This window comes from Platalea leucorodia, assembly GCF_965183815.1.
Source record: "Platalea leucorodia genome assembly, chromosome: 1".
In the NCBI taxonomy this organism is placed as follows: domain Eukaryota; kingdom Metazoa; phylum Chordata; class Aves; order Pelecaniformes; family Threskiornithidae; genus Platalea; species Platalea leucorodia.
In genome coordinates this window covers 217,478-236,262 of record NC_138823.1, presented here as the reverse complement: position 1 = coordinate 236,262, position 18,785 = coordinate 217,478, and the positions used below count along the sequence as shown (strand labels likewise).

The following is an 18,785-nucleotide window of genomic DNA, read 5'->3' as shown; positions in this document are numbered from 1 at the left end:
TTTCCCGCTTGCCCTCTTTTTTAAATAAAGCAGAGGAGCAAAGGAGGCATCTGATGATAGAGTGTTCAAGCAAGGCTTTGAGACTCTAAGCAGTTTGGGCTTTAGTCTTGCTTCTTCTGTGATGGCCATGCCTCCCTCACTGTGAGATGTTGCTTTGACTCAGGTGCATGCTCTTCCTGATGGTTATTTTTCTCTGGGACCTACAAGTACAGGCTTTATATGACATCAGTTATACCTGCTTGTATAACTATAATAATAATAATGTGTAATTCATGTGTCAGCTTTGACCCAGAGGACAAGACACTTCCAAAAAGGAGCCGAAAGAGTCTGTACTGGTCAATTCCCAGGCTTCACATCTGGTGATTACACAATGTAGAAGCATAGTTCAAATTAACACTGTCATCTTGTCTCTGATGCCAAAGTCACTGGATCTTTTCTGCACAGTTGTCGTCAGCCTTAACACCCTGTCACAGAAAGGCGATATTAAAAGACCAGCTGAGATGGCCCCACATGGAATATAGCCACAAGGGAGAATGTGAGAGCCGAAGTTCCGTATGCCAGGCTGAGAACAGGCAAGCAGGGGAAGTTTGGGTCCTGGTGTTGGGACCCACTGCTGTCTGTTCCATGTGTTCTTTGTGTTCATACAGACAGGTACCACCACAGGTACCACCATATAAACGAAGAGGTGCAATAGCTACATCCCAAGTTGGGCTTTCAAACTGCAGTGAAGAATGGTCCCAGTGGCTTTTCACCATCTAGGAACTAGCAAGTATATCTGGAGTTTTAGTATTCAGTCTGTGACCAAACCCATATGGTTTCTGGGGAGAGATCTCGTGCCCATTGCTCCCTTGTTTCCCTATGTTAGATTCGTATGCCATCCAGCAAGGTACTTGTAGCATTTTGGAGTTTTTCTCTGAAAGATAAGTCTGGGTTTGATACTCATTCTGCAGTGCAATTCCAGCTTCTTTTCATCTTTCCTCAATTCCCCAAATTCTACTTTTGGATGATTTCCAAAAGTAGAATGAGAATCTTGAAGGCCAAGGCAATTTTCATCAGATCTGTCAGTCAAATATGAGATCGAAATCAATGGCCAAAGAAATTTCAGTGGTACTGTCAGGTACTCTACCCAGGTCTGAAGCTCTTGTACTTAGTTGGGTTGCAAATTGTGCCCAAGAATGGCTCTAAACAAGTCCATCCAAGTGATCTTGCCAAAGAGTAGAATGACTTATTGAAATGGATGATGCTTTCAGTTTTCAAGGTTACTGAGCCCAGTAGATAGATGGGCTTCAATACTGTGAATTTGTCACTGCATAATGCATCAGTGTCCTTTTGATTTTTGTTGTTGAGCTCCTTAAAAGATCCAGCTTGCAATGACCTTTACTTGTCAAAATTTAATTTCATTGGTTAGTCTTCTGCTGTCAAGTGAGTTCTGAAACAGTTCATCTTGTACAAGTGATTATCACTCCTCATCTGTCCCACGCAGATGGGACACAGCTTGCCAGTAATTTGGGAAGGGTAGCTCTCATTGATGTATTGTCATGCAATAGTGGAGGGTGATCTTTACTGAGGCATTTTGTAAGACCTCGTATATCAACATGGATTCCACAGCTCACTTGTCCCTTTTTTGGGAATTCAAACTGTGAAGGTACTAAGGGACAGTCAAGGCTGCTTCACCCTTCTGAGAAGTCAAAGAGCAAATGGGCAGTCATAATGAGAGACTGCTATACACCAGAATCCTTTTGATGATCCTGTTTATAAACCTTTGCTTGAGTTAATATAATATCTCAAAATCCACCACCACATAAGGTAAGAACTTGCTTTTCCTGTGTAGCCCAAATATTTTTATAGCCTGGCCCAGGCAAGACAGATCTCTTTTTTTATTGCTTTCTTACAGATTTGCAGCCCCCAACTTCCTTAGCTTGGATGGCGTTGAGATGTATAGCTCTATTTCCAGAGAAATATAGTGATTTCTGTATTAGGACAATTCCTTATGAAGATAATAAAAAGAATTGAAGACCCTCCCTACTGGGGAAGTGGGCAGGGCTGAATGGTAGTTCTGTCCCAGTGTGAAGTGAGAGACAGCAACCCCTGTTTGGGGAAGTTGGAGCTGATGGGGTAGGACTGAGAGCTGAGGACACATGAACACCTGGGCCATGTCAGAAGAACTGAATCCTGTTTTTTGGGGGTTGCAGACTGCAGCCTTACATATCACCAGGTCGTAATGTGTTTGGATACTCAGGGTACATCCTTGGACCACCAGTGTTGACAGGCTTTGGTTCCCATGCAGGTTTCTCACAGTATCTTGTCTAGTGAGCTTCTTGTCTGTATGTCTTGACCTCTTCTGAAACATCGTGCCAGTGTTGTCTTTCCCTTTCTCTTAAGCAGCAGGGGCATCCCATTTGGGGAAACTGAGGCTGTCGAATTTGTCATTCCAGCCTCTCCCTGCAGCTATGCTCCCCTTGCCCCCTAAGTTTGTACTGTCCTCTGCTGACTGTCTCCTGTTATCTGTTAGTCTGTGCCCAGGTCCCCATCCTTGCTACAAAAATGGGTAGCAATGTTAAGGTGTGGCTTGTCATCTGTCATGTTTTTGCTCAAAGAGTATTTTATGGTGGGAGAGGGAGAAAGCAAATTGGTGACAGAGTGGAAACTGGCTGCTTTGGGACTGCTGGTGCTACTGAACCCAATTCCCTGGTGCAGATGGTCTGGCTTGGGGAAGGGTACCAACAGCTCCCCTAAACTGCTTGGCTCAGAGGGCCTATGAAAAAGATCAGGATTGCCCCACCTGTTTTAGGAGTTATTAAAAATTATGTAATTTGTGAGATGCGTGTCCCAGATGCTAACCTTCCATTCTTTCTTTCTTTTTTTTTCTCTCTTCCCCTCTTTACGCCCTGTATCTTGCAGTTCGCTCTCCTTCCTTGTCAAGTTAGAACAGTTGGATCTTGGTGGCAATGACCTGGAAGTACTGGTAGGTGAGGGATGGTGGGGAGGGAATATGGGTGGTTGGTAGGGGCTGAACCCTGTACCTCTGTGGAAGCAAGTGGTTTTTTGTCTGAAATGCAAAGAAATAGACCTGCAGGTTGTTTGGGAAGATTCTGATCTCCCCACCATGGCCTAGTCATCGTTCCCAGCATAATGTTCTCTTCATGTGTTGGCCCTTGTGTCTTGCTTCCTACTGTCCTCATGCACAACTTGGTCAGCTCTTTCCAAGCACTTTTGCTCTGGGATGTTAATTCTTGCTATCTAGCTGCTTAAGGATCTTTCCTTTCCAATGAGACTCTGTGGTACTTCCTTTCTCATCTGTGTTGCACTACCCCGAGCTGTTGTCTTTTGCTTCTGCTAGGCCAACTTTCTGCCTTTCTCCTTTCTAATTTGATTTCTCTGCTGCAAAGTGCAGGACCATTCCATGTTGTTCCTGGCAGTGAAGTCAGCCAAGCATGGGGCGTGTGCCCTCTGGTCTAGGGTGCCTCCGTGGAGGGCTCTGAGCATAAGCGTTCTGAGAGCCATTGCACAGTCTCAAAATTCAGCTTGTCTTGACATTCAGGGACATCCAGTGATATTCTTTAATTTTGCAGCTATGGATGAAGCTGTTACTGAATCCTCTTCTTAATGTTCTAGAATGCTTTTTGGCAGAAACCCATCCAAATTGAGAGGCAGAGGAGTTCGTGCAACTTCCTATGCACAAGGCTGCAGCTTATCTGCGAGAACAGTTGTCTGACGCTTGAAGCACACTCCAGTAGTGCATTAACTCCAAACCCAAATGCCAATCAGTCTCTGTGGTGTTTGTGGAGTGATGCTATAAACATATGTCTACCATTGCTGATGGTGCTGCTATATCACGCTGAGTTGGCCAGTGTTATCCAAATATTTGTTTTCATGTCTGAGAGGAGGAAGAGGAGAAAGACTTATTTCTTTCATAAGGCCAGAATTTCCAAAACCCTGTTTAGTTCTTGTCTCGCCTACTACCAGACAGTCCTTGTTGTTGTCTTCCAGGTTTCCTGTTGGGACCTTCTGCAGCCAGTAGGCCATCCCAGACATTTCCAAACATATATGCTGCTATATTGTGGCACACCAACAGTTAGCTTCATAAACCATTTGGTGAATGGTTCTAGGAGGTGTGAAAGCAATAACAATGTCTAGCTTTGCAGAGGTGTGGTGTGATTTGTAGCATCCTGGAGCAGCTTCTCCCCTGTGGAAGGGACTGATGCTATTACTGTCCTGCTCTGTTACAGCCAGATACTCTGGGAGCACTACCAAACCTGCGTGAGCTTTGGTTGGACCGGAACCAGCTCTCAGCCCTGCCCCCAGTGAGTATCTGTTCAGGGCCATTGATTCACCACTTCACTCCCTTTCTCAGTTGCTCCCTCGAACCATAGTGTCTCCTTTCTGATCCTAGGAGCTGGGCAATCTCCGCCGCTTGGTCTGTCTGGATGTGTCAGAGAACAAGCTGGAGCAGTTGCCCAATGAGGTCAGTGGGCTAGTAGCACTGACGGACTTGCTCCTGTCACAGAACCTGTTGGAATGCATTCCAGATGGGATTGGTGAGTATTGTGGGATGGGGAGCAGGACTTCACTGCCCAGTCAGTGCTCCTGGCGGGGGAGCTTCAGGCAAGAGTGTATGCAACAAGGTATTAGGGCTTGATGGACATAGTCACAATAGTTGAGTGCAGAAGCAGTAGATGATACTGATAAGCAGGACTCTACAGCATGAGTTCAGGTTCTTGATCTGCATCATGCACAGGTGAAACCTGTGAACAAGCCTGGTGGGGAAGAAAGGTAGTGCCTGTATTGTTAGGTTACATAATCCCTGATGGGAGGCATTTTGGCCAGATGAACATAGAACAGTGTCATTATCTCTGTGGCATAGTTCACACCTAGCTTGTTGCCCTGGCCAGGTCAGCTGAAGCAGCTCTCCATCCTCAAGGTGGACCAGAATCGGCTGACAGAGGTGACAGAGTCAATTGGAGACTGTGAAAATCTGTCAGAACTCATCTTGACGGAGAACATGCTGACAGTAAGTACACCAGCAGCCACCCTGCCTCTCCTGTGCTATTCAGTTTAGCCACGTGCCAGGGATCTTTTCCCATCTTCTGGCCTCTGAGCTGGATTCCTGAGCATGCTCCAGCTGCTCTCCCTTCAGCTGCTTTAATGCACAGTTTCACCTAGCTCACAGGCTCTTGAGAAGACCCTGGTGGAAGCTGCTTTCTCTCACTGTTTTTTTCCTCTGAAAAATTCTCTAGGATAGCTAGGATGCTGGCTCTAGGATAGCTAATTCTGAAGCCCATCCAGTCTGATGGGAGCAGGACTACATCAAAAGCTGCATTTGGCAAGGGGCCATGGAGTAGTGTAATGTAAAATGGCCCTGCTCCAAACTGCTCATTATTTGATTGTTAAAACACAAGTATTGGGGATGGACAGATGAACAGGAGAAGAATCTTGACCAGTGGTGTTCTGAGTGTGCTGTGCTGTGCTGAGGTGAAGAGCTGGCATGTAACAGTCTGTGAACCTGAGGGAAAATCTGTTCCAAAGTTGTAGTGAGAACTTCATTGAAAATGTGTCTGTTAGGACAGAAGGCAGCTTTTTTTCCCCAGATAGAGGGCTTTATCCCTTTATACCTTTATTCTACTGCTCTTATCTTTTGCAACTACTGAATCATCTCCTTCCTAGGCTTTACCAAAGTCCCTTGGCAAGCTGGTCAAGCTGACGAACCTGAACGTGGATCGGAACCGGCTAACATCCCTTCCAGCTGAGATTGGAGGCTGTGCCAATCTGAACGTGCTGTCCTTGCGAGACAATCGCCTGGCCCTCCTGCCACCAGAGCTTGCCAACACAACTGAGCTTCACGTCCTGGATGTGGCCGGGAACAGGTCAGTAGCAGGAAGAGTAAACAAGCTGGTAGGCATGTTCCTAAGGAGGCTATTGTGAAGGAGCAGCATGGGCTGGGCCCTGCTGTGTTTTGGGAGATGCTGGATCTATGCTGATCCCAGGATCCACGGTTTGGAGAAGACCAGACTGGCTGCTTAGGGCTCTGGAAAGAGGGTGTGTGTGTCTCAAGCTTTGCCTGTTAAGCCCTCCTCCGTGTTACTTGAATACAGGGTAGAACTAATGCAGAAGTGTGGGGGCATTTTGCCATGTGTGAAATAAAGATCAGGGGACTTCCCTGGTCCACTGTCTTCCTTCCTGCAGGTTTTGTAATTTTTGTGTCATCAGTCCTCAGGTCATTGGTGCCAAAGTCTTTTTTTGTGATGTGCACAACCCCACAGTGTGCAAATACCTGTGATCTGTTCTGAAAGATTTTGCAGATTTTAGCTGCAGTTCTGTTAGCTGAGGCTGGTCTTTTTTGTAGCAGTTGGAAGCTGACCAGAGCTTCTGTTTGGAACACTCTCTGTATACTGGTCTGTGAAAGCATAATTTTTCTGTCTTCAAACCCCTCTTCAAAGTTCACCATTTTCACGTTGTTGATGGGAATTGTCCTCTGCTAAAAACTGATGAGGGTGGGTTACTGGAGTCCAGTCTGTGGCTGAGCCATATGCAGCACGAGCCAGCTGCTTCAGTGTGTGTAAGAGTGAGGGATCCTGAAGTGGCTTGGCTCTGTCCTCCAATGCAGTCTGAGTTGAAGTTCCTTCATTGCCAAGTAAGTTTAACCAGCAGTTCTTCTTTTCTTTTGCAGACTGCAGAACTTGCCATTTGCTTTGACAAATCTTAACCTGAAAGCCCTGTGGCTGGCAGAAAATCAGTCCCAGCCTATGCTGAAATTCCAAACAGAGGATGATGAAAAGACAGGAGAAAAAGTTCTCACTTGTTACCTGCTTCCCCAGCAGCCCTCTCCTAGTCTAGGTAAGAGACTGCCTTATGAACACTGTCTGCAGTACCGTGTACTCTGGAGAGTGCTGTAGGGAAGAGGCCTTGAACCTTCCTCTCTGCTTGGTTGGACTGTTCTTCGTTACTGTGATACCTGTAGCAGACCTATGCTCCTGAGTGGCTGGTGGCAACTTTCCAAGGCACAGATTGTTAAAACTGAGAAATTGCTTCTCTGCCAGGTGGTAAAGAAGCTGCAGCCTAGTCTTCAAGTCTTCTGCTTTGATCTATTGACTGAGTAGTTCATTGTCTGTAAGGCTTGCTTCCTGTCGTGATGATACTCTTGTGTCAATACTTCTGATTCGTGCCTTAATCCTACCTTTTTCCTTAGTTCTTGGGTAAGGAGTGCTAGAGCTGAACCATTCAGGTCCTTTTGTAGAGGCTGCTGTAGATCTGGTGGGAGATGTACAAGAGGTGACAAGATCTGGAGGCTACGTCCTTTGTCCTCAAGGCCTCTGTGGTTTGATGCCATGGGCAGATACAACAGAAGCGCCCTAATGGGTTGAGAACTGTCTTTCATCCAAGCCTACCACCCTGCCCGTTCAGTAGCTCCCATGGTATTGTCTTTCTCCCCAGAGAATCTTTTGCAGAACAGTGTGGATGAGAGCTGGACGGACACCAATTTAAACAGAGTCAGTGTGATTCAGTTCCTGGATGAACCCAAAGTAGATGACGAAGAGGAGTCTGGAGCTGAGAGACGGGTAAGAAGAAGAGTTTCTGAAGGCTTGTTAGCTGCTTATGGAAACATAGGCACATTCTAAACCTTTTCCTAAGATGGGGAGCTATTATGGTGTTCATGTTTCTACTGCTGCAGACATGTACTATATTTTTGCAATCCGAAGGGCATTTGGTGCCCTGAGGAGACAAGCAGGTATAAAAGAGAATTCCTTGAGAGCCTTTGTGCAGATTTACATTTTGACGTCTATCCCATGGGAGTTGAGCTGTGACTGCTAAACCTGCCCATGGAGCATTCAGGTAGTCCAGAGATCCTAATAGTCAGAGCTCTGTCAGGACTGGATTTTAGTTGACCTCCCCCATGGGGAAGAGCTGCACAGCCAAACTTGAGCCAGGCAATCTCCACCCCTCCAAGCATGGAACCAGATGCAAGCCAGTGCTGTGGAGTATCCTGTTACTAAAGTAGCTAAACACAGTAGACAGACAGCCTCAAAAACTATGGAAGATCATTTTGCTTTAATTGCAGATACAAAGGGCAGGATAGAAGTTTCAGTTTTCAGCAAGTACTCTGTTGGTTTAAATCTCCTGCAGGATTTTTTTCCCTTTTTATCTCGGGGACAGATTTTTTTTTTTTTTTTTTTTTTTTTGCATCTGTCCTTGCAGCATGTATATGCTGTTGGTGTTTGGAGGTTTTGTGGGGGGATTTTGATTGTTTTTAACATTATTATTAATTTTAGAATACCGGTTTTCTTGACTCTTAGCTGGGATGGAACTAGCTAAGCATCACAAATTCTGGTAGCATACAGGCTTGTCAGACATGTTAAGAAACACCAGAGGGATTAAGAAGATATTCTACCTGTGTGTTCCTTTAGGGGTTTCTGTGTTGACAGTTTCGCATTTACTAAGCCTGAAGCACAGTTTAAACTTCCTGTCTCTATAATTCCTCCCAATCCCTCTATCAGATGGAGAGCAGGATAATGTCTGAGTGCGAGCTCTGAGGAAGTGTTATCTGCTTCCATTTCTTTCCTCTTCCCAGCTGCAGGCTATAGTAGTGGTGAGGCCCAGATTAGATCCTGCAATGCAACATTTAGGTCATGTCCTGCTGGGGTTCTAGCACTCTGATAAGACATGTTATTTGAAGTGGTTCATTATTGAGGCATGACACATGCTGCTCTGACTGTTGAATCTCCTGCTCTGAGTGTTTTTCTTTGGTAGGGCTTACAGCGCAGAGCAACCCCTCATCCCAGTGAACTGAAGGTTATGAAGAAAGTGATTGAAGTTCGGCGCAATGAGGTATATGCTGCAAAGCCTGACACGGACCTGAATTCTCCTAACTCAGAAGTGAGTGCTGTTCAGTAAGAAATGGATAACCATACAGAACATGGAGCGGACTTGGGGAATGGGGAGGCAGTGTGTGTAAGCTGGGCAGAAAGAACTTACTTTTGGGAAAGATTGGAAGGGACTGAGCATGGATCGCCTGAATTCCAAGGGCTGGAATCTGCTTTGTGGTGTCAGCTAGGGCCACTGAGATAGAGCAAGAGGTGCAACCAGGAGACTGAGAACAATGTAAGGGGAATTGTGTGCATTGGTACCACTTTTGTCATAACACAGGGAGAGGAAAAGAAGGCTCTGATATGCCCGGTAAAGAATGATGGGAACAGAGTGCTCAGAGGAGGCATCTTGCTGCCCAGGTGTGATACTAAGAATAAATGCCTACACAGATGGTGGAACAGGGGTAGACCTAGGTGACATGCAGCAGGCTTGGCAGGGAAAGCAGCAGGCAGCCTGAAGAAAAACCTGGTTCTGTTGGTACTGGATCATACCCCACCTCACACCAGTCACACTACATTGCTCCATCTGCTGCTTTGGTTTCCATCTTGACTTTTACTATCATCTTCTCAGGAGAAGAGGTTGAGCGCCATGTCAAATCGCAGTGAGGACTCCCACCTTTCCAACAGCACTGCCTCTGCTGACTTTAGGGGAGAGGAGCAGGGAGAGGAGGGAGAGAGGAGCTGGCCAAATGGGCAGGTGCCTGAGATGCAGGAGCTGGAGAAGGAGGCAAAGCCCAGAGCTGAAGAGGAGCATAAGGAAGCTGCTGACCAAGAGGAGGAAGATGTGGAAGTGGAATACAATGAGGTAGGAATCTAGGAACTGCAGCAGGGTCATGATAAAAAGTGGAAGGACTTGAAAGTTTCAGAGAAAATGGTAAATAGATGTAGAGTGAGATTTGGGCATCACTGGAGGCAAATACAGGCCGTCGAAGCCAAGTGCAAGTAGACATTCAGGCAATTTGTGGGAGCTGGGTCCATGGAGACTAGGAAGGACAGTGTGGGAACCAGACAGGGACCATGGGAAAATTAGGGCTACAGATTTGAGCACCCTCAATCCCTGGAGCTGACAGAAGATGTGTCTAGGTGAAGGAGTTGATATGGAAAAAGGCAAGTATGGTGAAATTTTAATGTATATTCCTGCATCTTCTTTAGCACAAAAGCAGCAACACTGGCTTAGCCTGTGTTGGTAGTGGGGGACAGCAGGTTTCTGCACTGCCTCCAGATAAGGCTGTTACCTGAGGTTCACAACCTTTCTGGGGCTTTGCCATTGTAGCCCACTGTACACTTTGCTGAGGACACACTAATACGGAGTGAGGATGAGGATGAAGATGAAGAACGGCCATTCCCAGTGGAGAAACAGAGGCTTATCCGCAAGGACACGCCCCATTATAAGAAACACTTTAAGATAACTAAACTGCCCAAGCCAGAGGCAGTGGTGGCACTCCTGCAAGGGCTGAACAGTGATGGAGTCCCCAAAGAGGAAGAGGAGTTAGGAGGCTGCAATAACAACACAGAGCCCGAGGATCAGGAGGACGTGTGGGATGAGGATGACAGAAAGAATGGAGCTTTATCTGCTCAGCCATCAGTGAAGGTAAGGTCTTGTGGGGAGGGGGGAAGGTCAGAGGGGTACCAGACCTCCCTTCTGCTACTTTGAACTACCAGCCAGGTTGATGTGGTACCAATGAAAACGTTGGCAAGAGGCTCCAGCACTTCAGGAGAGACACGCTGAGGGTGGGAGAGCTGAAGTTCGTTCTGGGGCTCATATGATCGTCCAAGTGCTGTGCCATGTTGCTTATGTCTGACTCCTTGTGCTGCATCCAGATTCTTGCACCCTCCCCATTATGTGTGATGATGTGTTCTGTGCTGCAAGAACAGTTCTTTTGTCCCATCACCGACAGGTTCTTCCGTTCCTTTCAATTGCCTCCTTGCTTGCTGGTTGTTGCACCTCATTTGCAACAGGATGAGCTTTATCCCTGGATGGATCTAATCTCAGGCTTATGTTCGGGCTGCTTACACTTGTCTTTCTGCCACAGTGCTTCCTGGAGAGGGGTGGGTAGTGAGAGCAGACAGGAGTGTGCCCTTCCCGTTGGTTCCACCCTGTGCCTGCCCCAGCGCAGATGCAGTCTGATGAAGTGTGCGTTGGGATTTAGGGGAACTTGTGCGCTGGAGTTTTGCCGTTACCATGGGCCATGGGGCTGTGATGGGCCTTTCTAGTTATGCTGGGGGCTGATGAGATAGGAGGTCCTTGGCTCTTCTCGGCTGAATCACCATGTTTGCTTAGGGACACACACAGATTCTTGCTTGAGGAAGATCCTCACAGTGGAATAGGAATATACTGATGAGGGACAACGCATGAGGTTAGACCAATTCTTACTGAAGTTGGTGTGATGATTTTGTGAGATGTATTTGGCAGGCAGGGATTAGGATGTGGCTGAATCTCCATCATAGTCTGACACCAACAAATCTCATGGGTGAGATATGGGTCTCTGAACTGGTAGAAGATGCGGGAGTAAAATCTGTTCCTGCTGTTACTACGCACACTCCAGACTTTTGGGATCATTTCCACCGCTCGAGTTCAGATTGCTCAGGGGAAGGTTCTTGCACTCAAGTTTGCTTTGGAGCCTTTCTCTCAGTGGATGCTTGCCTTGCTGTATCTGAGCTGATACAGCTTGTCCCTTGCTCCCTAGGGACGAGGCATGTAGTTTCCTTACTGTTCGTGAAGTTCTTCAGAATGAAAAGGAGTCGCTGCTGCTTGTAAGGATGCATGAAGCCATCTTGAATCCCCTTCATCCAAGACCTGCCATACCTAGGAAATGCCCTCACCCAAAAAGCTTATTTTAGTCAGGGACTGAAAGCTGAGGATGCACTGACCCATTGGCAAAACCTGTAAAGTCTACATAGGCGTTGAGACCACAGGTTTGGTGTATCTATGAGAAAGTTACCTTTGTTATTGACTAAGCCTTCTGCCTGGAAATCACAGTTTTCCTTTTCATGAGGCTGGGTTGGATGTCTGCTCCATGAATGCAGATTTATTAGCTTGCCTCCTGAGCTGTCTTCCAGAAGTGGGAATGTGGGGAGCGGTGTCCCTGTGCAGTGGAGTTTCAAGTAAGAGGTGCTGCATACATGCATTGTAGAAGGCAGTAGGACAGGGTGTGCAGGAGGCTGAATCCTTAAACCAGAGTTTTTTTTGCAAAGGCGGTTGGTTTTCAAGAGAAATTCTAAGGTTTCCTGCATTTGGGAGCAGGATCCCTGGGTGTCTGGCAGGATGCACTGTTCCACTGGAGGCTCTTCCCTTTGCAGGAGGGACCAATGCATTTTGATTTGGGATCGCTTCATTTCTGTGCAGCAGCTGGGTGGCACCAGAGGTCCCTTTGTGCTTTTCTCCTGTGTTGTTTAATCCTTTCTTCTTCACTGAATGACTTGGTTCAGAGGGGGTAAAATCAGCTAATACTGTTAAGCTTGTGAGCTTGGTGGTCACAGCCTCAGAGTGCCAACACAGACAAAATACGTCCTTAAAGATGCAGCTTCCAGTTAGCTGGGCCAAAAAGCGCTGACACTCTGCATGTTGTGAGTCCCGGGAGCAGCCTGTCGCTGGTACTCGCTGGTAGGTGGTAATCAGGAGTGGTGTGAGTGGGGTCTGCTCTGGTGCTGTGTGGCCAGACCTATCAGAGCGGCGTGCGTTTGTGTGTTGGGTGGTGGTGGTAGTGGTGGCGGGTTTGGTTTATGCTCCACTAATCCGCATGCCTCTTTGCTGGTTCCTGTCCTAACAGGGGGTGTCGTTTGATCAAGCCAATAATCTGCTGATTGAACCTGCTCGCATTGAGGAGGAAGAGGTCTGTACCACTCCTACTGTTCTCTCTCTGCCAAAAATCATTCAGTCTGCTTGATTTGCTTCCCAGGCTCACCCATTGTTGTAGGGGAAACTCTGATCTCTCTGGGTCAAGTGGCTTCTGGACCTGACTGATCACAAAAACACAATGATTGTTTCCTCCCCTGCTTTCACCTCCTTTCCCTACTTTTCCATACCTGAGGTGAGAATGGCTGCTGCAGATCAGGAGTGAGACGGAAGAAATGTAAAAACACCAAAGCGGGCTGAGATGGAAAGTTCAGTTCCTATTTGCTTTCAGTTTCCTATTTGCACTGAGGAAAGGGAAGGCGGAAGAAAATAAATGCATACTTCTGGGAATGGTGGGTAACCCTGAAGGAGTAGAGGCCATAGGAATCTGCTGAGTGCTGTGTATGAGCCTTTGGGAGAGGGAGGAGGATCTAACTCAGGACACTGTGCCATTGCATGAGAAAGGTGGACTGGAGCTAATGACTCATGCATCTCATGCAGCCAGCCGTATAGAATCCCCTCAGGCCTTCATGTGGAGCACTTTGGGATGTCAGAAAGGGGCAGGTGGCACTAGAGGGTCCATAAAGCCCCTGGCACATGTGTGGTGTTCTGTGCCAAAGTTTAAAGTCTTGTGTCTTGCTGCCTTAGCTCATCTTCTGACTATGATTAACTTCCTGAATTTGTTTACAAGTTTTCAGTAGGCTTGCCTGGTCCTTTGGGTTAGTGGGCTTTCTGCAGGCAATGTTTCTAAGGAACTGTTGGAAGCAGAGTGCTGCTGCCACTAGTAAGAGGCAGAAACTGTTGTCAGTACTAATGGCTTGCATGAAGGTTTCTTCCCTTAGGACAGTACAATGGTACCAGACCCATGTATTACATGAGAGTGCTGGCCTGGTTGTCTGTTTGAACTTGGCTCTTTGCTACTCCCTGAGGTGTAAAATGGAGGCTTTTCTTTCTTGGTTTTGGAGTAAGACTTTCTGGGAGGGAGGTGACAAATCCCTTCTACTTCAGGCGAAACATGAGCTGGCTCAGATGTGGTCCACTGTTAGTGTGTCCTGAAGATTTGTCCATCTTAGCTCTAGATCACTGAAAAAGGTCTTAATATTTCTTGCGTTTCTCTTTTGCATAGCTCTTCTGTTGCTCAGTGGCAAAACTAAGTATAGCCAGGTGCTTCCTGATCCCTCTTTTGGGAAATCACTGCTCTTGGTCCTTCTTTCCAGCTGTTAGATGCCATGTTCCATTTGCAGAGTTTTCTTGCTTCTTGAGGTGCGGTGGCCCAGGAAGCCTCAGTCTTGTATCAGGAAACAGCCTGCCTGCCTCTTCCTTGGCTCCTGCCCGTGCTCCGCCTGCATCTGATGGAAGGGCCTAGAACTTCTCTGTGGTGGCTGGAGAGGGTAGCTGGTTAGAGGCCCCAGGTTTGCTCTGATGTCCCTGCAGTGCAGTCTCCTTTGTGCAGATCTGTTCCCTCACTGTAAAGAGCAACATGGTAGTGCAGCTCCCAAGGACAAGCATACTAGAGATCCACCAGACGGGTGGTGGTAGCTGAAGTTGCCCCAGAGCAGAACTGCTTTGGGAAGCAGCTGATTATCCTACAGCTCTGAGGGAGTGCTCAGCTGAGTGGATGGTTGCTGACCTCTCCAGTCAGTGATACTCTGTCATTTTAGTGGAATCACGCTGGGCATCTACCAGGACTGCAGCTCATGTGGAAGATTCAGTCTCCAGAAACATCAGTGAAAGCAAACCATGGGACTCAGCCTGAGTGCTGTGAGAGCTGAACTTGAGCACTGTGCAGTTGGGACACCTCACTCATGCTGAGAGGGGTGCTCTTGCCATCTTTCCTAGCACGTGGGCTGTGAAAAGCACGTGCCTCTCAGTGAATAGGTGGAGGACAACAGGAGAAATATTCAGGGCCTTAAAGACTACTTAGCATCTGAGTAGAGAATTATCTTGGGAAGTGACTGATCCCAGAAATAGCATCTACCTTGCTGTTTTTGGGGATGACTTCATGTCCTTGAGAATAGCCTGTTATAGCTAAACCAATGGGCTGATGAAACTGAGCAAGACCATTGCAGAGTGGAGAGCCTGGTGCCCCTTGAGCAGCACAGTTTAAGTTCATAATGCTGCTATAACATTCCTTGCGTAATTTTATACAGCTCTCAGAGAGAAGGAACTACTGATTGTGTGTTCTTTAAGCCTAAACCATAATCCTGAGCTGAAGACTAACCTTGCCAGAGTAGAGCTGGAGACATTTGCCTAACTTCTGTCAGCACCCCAGCATCAGGGTGTAAGAGCCTGGTGCTATGTATGCAGCTGGTACTTCCAGAGCTCCTTTAGCTGTTAGTGCCAATGAGACACTACTACAGTGAAAGCAATAATTTTGTTAAAGCATGTGCTATCTGATAGTGGATATCTGGATTCCACTGCTGACTCTGTTTTGTCTCAATCTCCATCTGCACTGCAGAAATGGATGTATCTGGGTTTTAGGGAGACTTTTGGAGGAGAAAAGAAGCGTATCAAGCTGCTATTTGAAGGCACGAGGTTGCACCTGAAGTCTGTTTTCAGATAATTTTTGAAGAAATAATCCAGAAAGAGCTGCTGTTCAGATTGAAGATAATAGTGGAAAGAGGGTCCCAAATTCTGTTTAAGTGACCAGTGCTTCTTTGTCTGCAATAATGGCTGATGTCATCCTTCTGTGTTTGCCCAGGCTTAACCCATCTTCTGCAGAGCACCTGAAAATATAGGAGTCATGGAGGGCTCTACACTGGCAAAACTTGTGCTGACTGGGGAGCTTTATAGGTTTTTGCTTCTCCCGTGATGCTTTCTCCCAGCTGCACAAGGCTATCTAGAAAGGATATGCTGCTACTTTCCCTCCCTAGGAAAAAGCTAGGCTGATCTTAGATGTCCAAAGTGCCTTGACTTCCTTGCCAGAGGGTGGAAAAGATCCTGTCAGCTCCTTCTGCTCAGATATCCTGTCGCTCTGGAGTCAGAAGCAAGTCAAGTCGTCTCCTTAAAGGAGCCTTGTCCTCTCGAAATTGCTCAGAATATTACCGTTTGTGTTTGAATGGAAGCCTCACCTTGGCACCACAATTACTGTTTGCCAGAGGCAGACTGTGACAGCACAGCTAGGTCCCGAAGCATCCGGTGTTAAGGGGGTTCAACTTTGAAAAGGTTGGCCTGCTTAGTCCATAACATCGGGGTGCCCTGTCGTCATGAGCAGTCCTGTTCATCTCAGTGATGATGCTGCAATGCTGCCTTTACACTTGGACCTCTGTGCCTTGGTCTGTTTTTATTGTTTACTGGGTGAGACTGCCTACTCATCAGGACATTGTCAGGCTTAGAATTCTTATGTAGCAAACTTGATTTTCCTGCAATGTGACCTGTAAATTTTAAACCCTGAAAAGATTAATAAACCTCTCTTGTATAATGCAAGAAAGATCATGTCACCTGTGTTTGCTCAGCTGGCTTGACTAGAATATACTTTCTGACAGAGTAGAGTCCTCTTAAAGTTATGAAAAGATACAACACTCTGCTTTCTCTTATTTAATTTTTTAAATGACTAAAGTTCCCATTGAGTAAGGAAAAATATGCCATATTTTCTGTTTTAATTTGTCTGGCTTTTAATTTATTGCCATAAGAATGTTTTTATGACTTTTTCCTACTGGTTTGAAGGGCCCTTAGTAGTATTATGCTGTGACCCTCCCAACAGTTTGGAGGTAGGGATTATAATCTCTTCTTGTAGATGTACAGCTTCACATTGAGGTCTGTTAAGGCACAGTGTGAATACGATTCACCTACAAAGTGACAGAGATTACTTGTGATTGCTGCTTTTTCATCGTAACATATCACTCTGTGTCAACTGCAAATTTTATCTGATCTGGAGCTTTCTTAAGGACCAAGTAGCAAACTGTGACGTGATTTCTCACACAAATGCATAACTATCTGCAGAGTTTCCTGTTCCTGCTCTAAGATTGTGGCACAATGATCTGGTTTGCTTTCTCAAATAGAAAGAACAGAAAGCAAGAGAGGAGTGTTTTTTAACAGAGAGAGAGAGGATACCGTGTTTAAACAAAACACTGTGAATCTGATTTTCGCTTTTGAAATAGGAAAACATGATGTATACAACAGATACGGGTCTTGCTTCTTAGGATGAGGACTATACGAAGAATTTAGGCATTAAAATAAGCCCTATAGAAATTAATGGGGCTTAAGCATTTGCATGCCTTTAAAAACTGGTCCCTATTTGCAAGCTCAATAGTATTAGGAAAGACATGGACCTGTTGGAGCGGGTCCAGAGGAGGGCCACAAAAATGATCAGAGGGATGGAACCCCTCTGCTGTGAGGACAGGCTGAGAGAGCTGGGGGTGTTCAGCCTGGAGAAGAGGAGGCTGCGGGCAGACTTTATTGCGGCCTTTCAGTACTTAAAGGGGGCCTACAAGAAAGATGGGGATAGTCTTTTTAGCAGGGCCTGCTGCAACAGGACAAGGGGTAATGGTTTTAAACTAAAGGAGGGTAGATTTAGACTGAACACAAGGAAACAATTTTTCACAATGAGGGTGGTGAAACACTGGAAGGGGTTGCCCAGAGAGGTGGTAGATGCCCCATCCTTGGAAACATTCAAGGCCAGGCTGGATGGGGCTCTGAGCAACCTGATCTGGTTGAAGATGTCCCTGCTCATTGCAGGGGGGTTGGACTAGATGATCTTTAAAGGTCCCTTCCATCCCAAAGCATTCTGTGATTCTGTTTTCTGACTGTGTCTTTCTGTGGAGAAAGATAACTCCTAGAATAGTTTTGAGACTTTGTGATGGAAGACACTCACCAGCTTGGATCTGGGAACTGAAATGAGGCAAGATTGGGATAGGTTGCCATTTCTGGAAGATACACCTTAGTCAAAGCTCTGTGCTCAATTCAGGAGCAACAAGCTAAATTTACGATGAAGATAACATAGATTATTTGGAAGAAATCCTGAAGTCAAGTCTCCTACCACCACTAGCAGCCAGATACTCTACTCTATTTCATAAGTCAGTCAAACTTTTTATTAAATATAGATTGTTTCCTCCTGTTACTCGACGTAACATGCTCAGGGTCCTCCTACTGTGAGAAACCAAAAACTTTTCCAGATTCCTACTTCTTGAATGATGAGAAAACTTACTTTCAAGCTGAACTTGCATTTGCTAATTCATTGTTTTCATTATATTTTATCTTGAAAAAGTCTCTTTCCTGCTGTCTGACCCTTTGTCTGCTTGTCCTTAGTATGTTTTTATGGACATCAGTCACAACTCCTTCTAGTCTTCATTTTGCTAGATTAAAGAAACCAAATTCTTCTGGTGTTCTCTTGTAAGATAGATTTCCATTCCCTGTCTTTCTCACTGCCTTTTCATTCACCTGTTCTACTTGAATTCAGGTTTGTTGACTGTGGATAACATGACAGAGTTTATTCAGACTTTAGTTCACTAAATTCCATAGTTTTTCTTCCACTTCAAATGTAGTAGTTTCTGTTCATGGATGGGAATTCTCTTTAGCTACTTAGCTTTTGTTCCTGCATTCAACATCAAGGTCCCCAGTGAGTTTTGTCCTCCAAACTGTTGGTGTACTTCAAGATGTGTCTGCTTGTATGTTTTAAAATGAGTGATGCCAGGTTTAGTGCAATAATTTTCCATTTATCTCACTGTCACCTTGGACAAACGCTCTCCTACTGTGCTGTCTGCCCTTAGCAGCACAAAGTTGAAACAGATTTTAGAAGAGAGCTGTAAATTCTCCAGTCCTTTCAGTCTTTTAATTGTATATTAAATGATGGGCTAAAGCGGACGTTTAGAACAGTAAGAAATTATTAGGCTGAGAGGAGTTTCTAAGTGAAATTTTGTAGTCAGAATGATGCAAGATGAATGACTACACCAATGAATCAATAAGAATAGGAATAAAAATTCTTTACTGCTGAAGAGAGGAAGAAATATAATGTGTTTCAGTGTCACTCATTCCAGATGAATCTGCAGGACTTCTGTGTCTAGATTTTTGTCCTATTTCCAGTTCTGGGAATGGTTCAAGGCTCAGTCCAGTACTCATTTTGTTTCTCTTTATCTAAGAAGTTGAGTATT

General features: G+C 45.9%; 1 protein-coding gene across 28 annotated transcripts in view; it reads left to right on the top strand.

The window, feature by feature from the left end:
• Positions 1-18,785, top strand: part of SCRIB (scribble planar cell polarity protein) — a 120,985-nt gene that overhangs the window by 26,204 nt on the left and 75,996 nt on the right. For 27 of the 28 annotated variants that reach the window (XR_014229466.1, XM_082324199.1, XM_082324192.1 and 24 more), the window contains exons 6-16: positions 2,902-2,965; positions 4,230-4,304; positions 4,394-4,538; positions 4,893-5,011; positions 5,665-5,864; positions 6,668-6,834; positions 7,432-7,556; positions 8,746-8,871; positions 9,433-9,666; positions 10,135-10,452; positions 12,632-12,694. Coding sequence is in view for 27 of the 28 variants with exons in the window: in XM_082324199.1 (XP_082180325.1) it covers positions 2,902-2,965; positions 4,230-4,304; positions 4,394-4,538; positions 4,893-5,011; positions 5,665-5,864; positions 6,668-6,834; positions 7,432-7,556; positions 8,746-8,871; positions 9,433-9,666; positions 10,135-10,452; positions 12,632-12,694 (1,636 nt within the window). In the remaining variant the exon portion in view is untranslated. The remainder of the gene's footprint in view (positions 1-2,901; positions 2,966-4,229; positions 4,305-4,393; positions 4,539-4,892; positions 5,012-5,664; positions 5,865-6,667; positions 6,835-7,431; positions 7,557-8,745; positions 8,872-9,432; positions 9,667-10,134; positions 10,453-12,631; positions 12,695-18,785) is intronic. The other variant, XM_082324208.1, reaches the window with a different exon arrangement.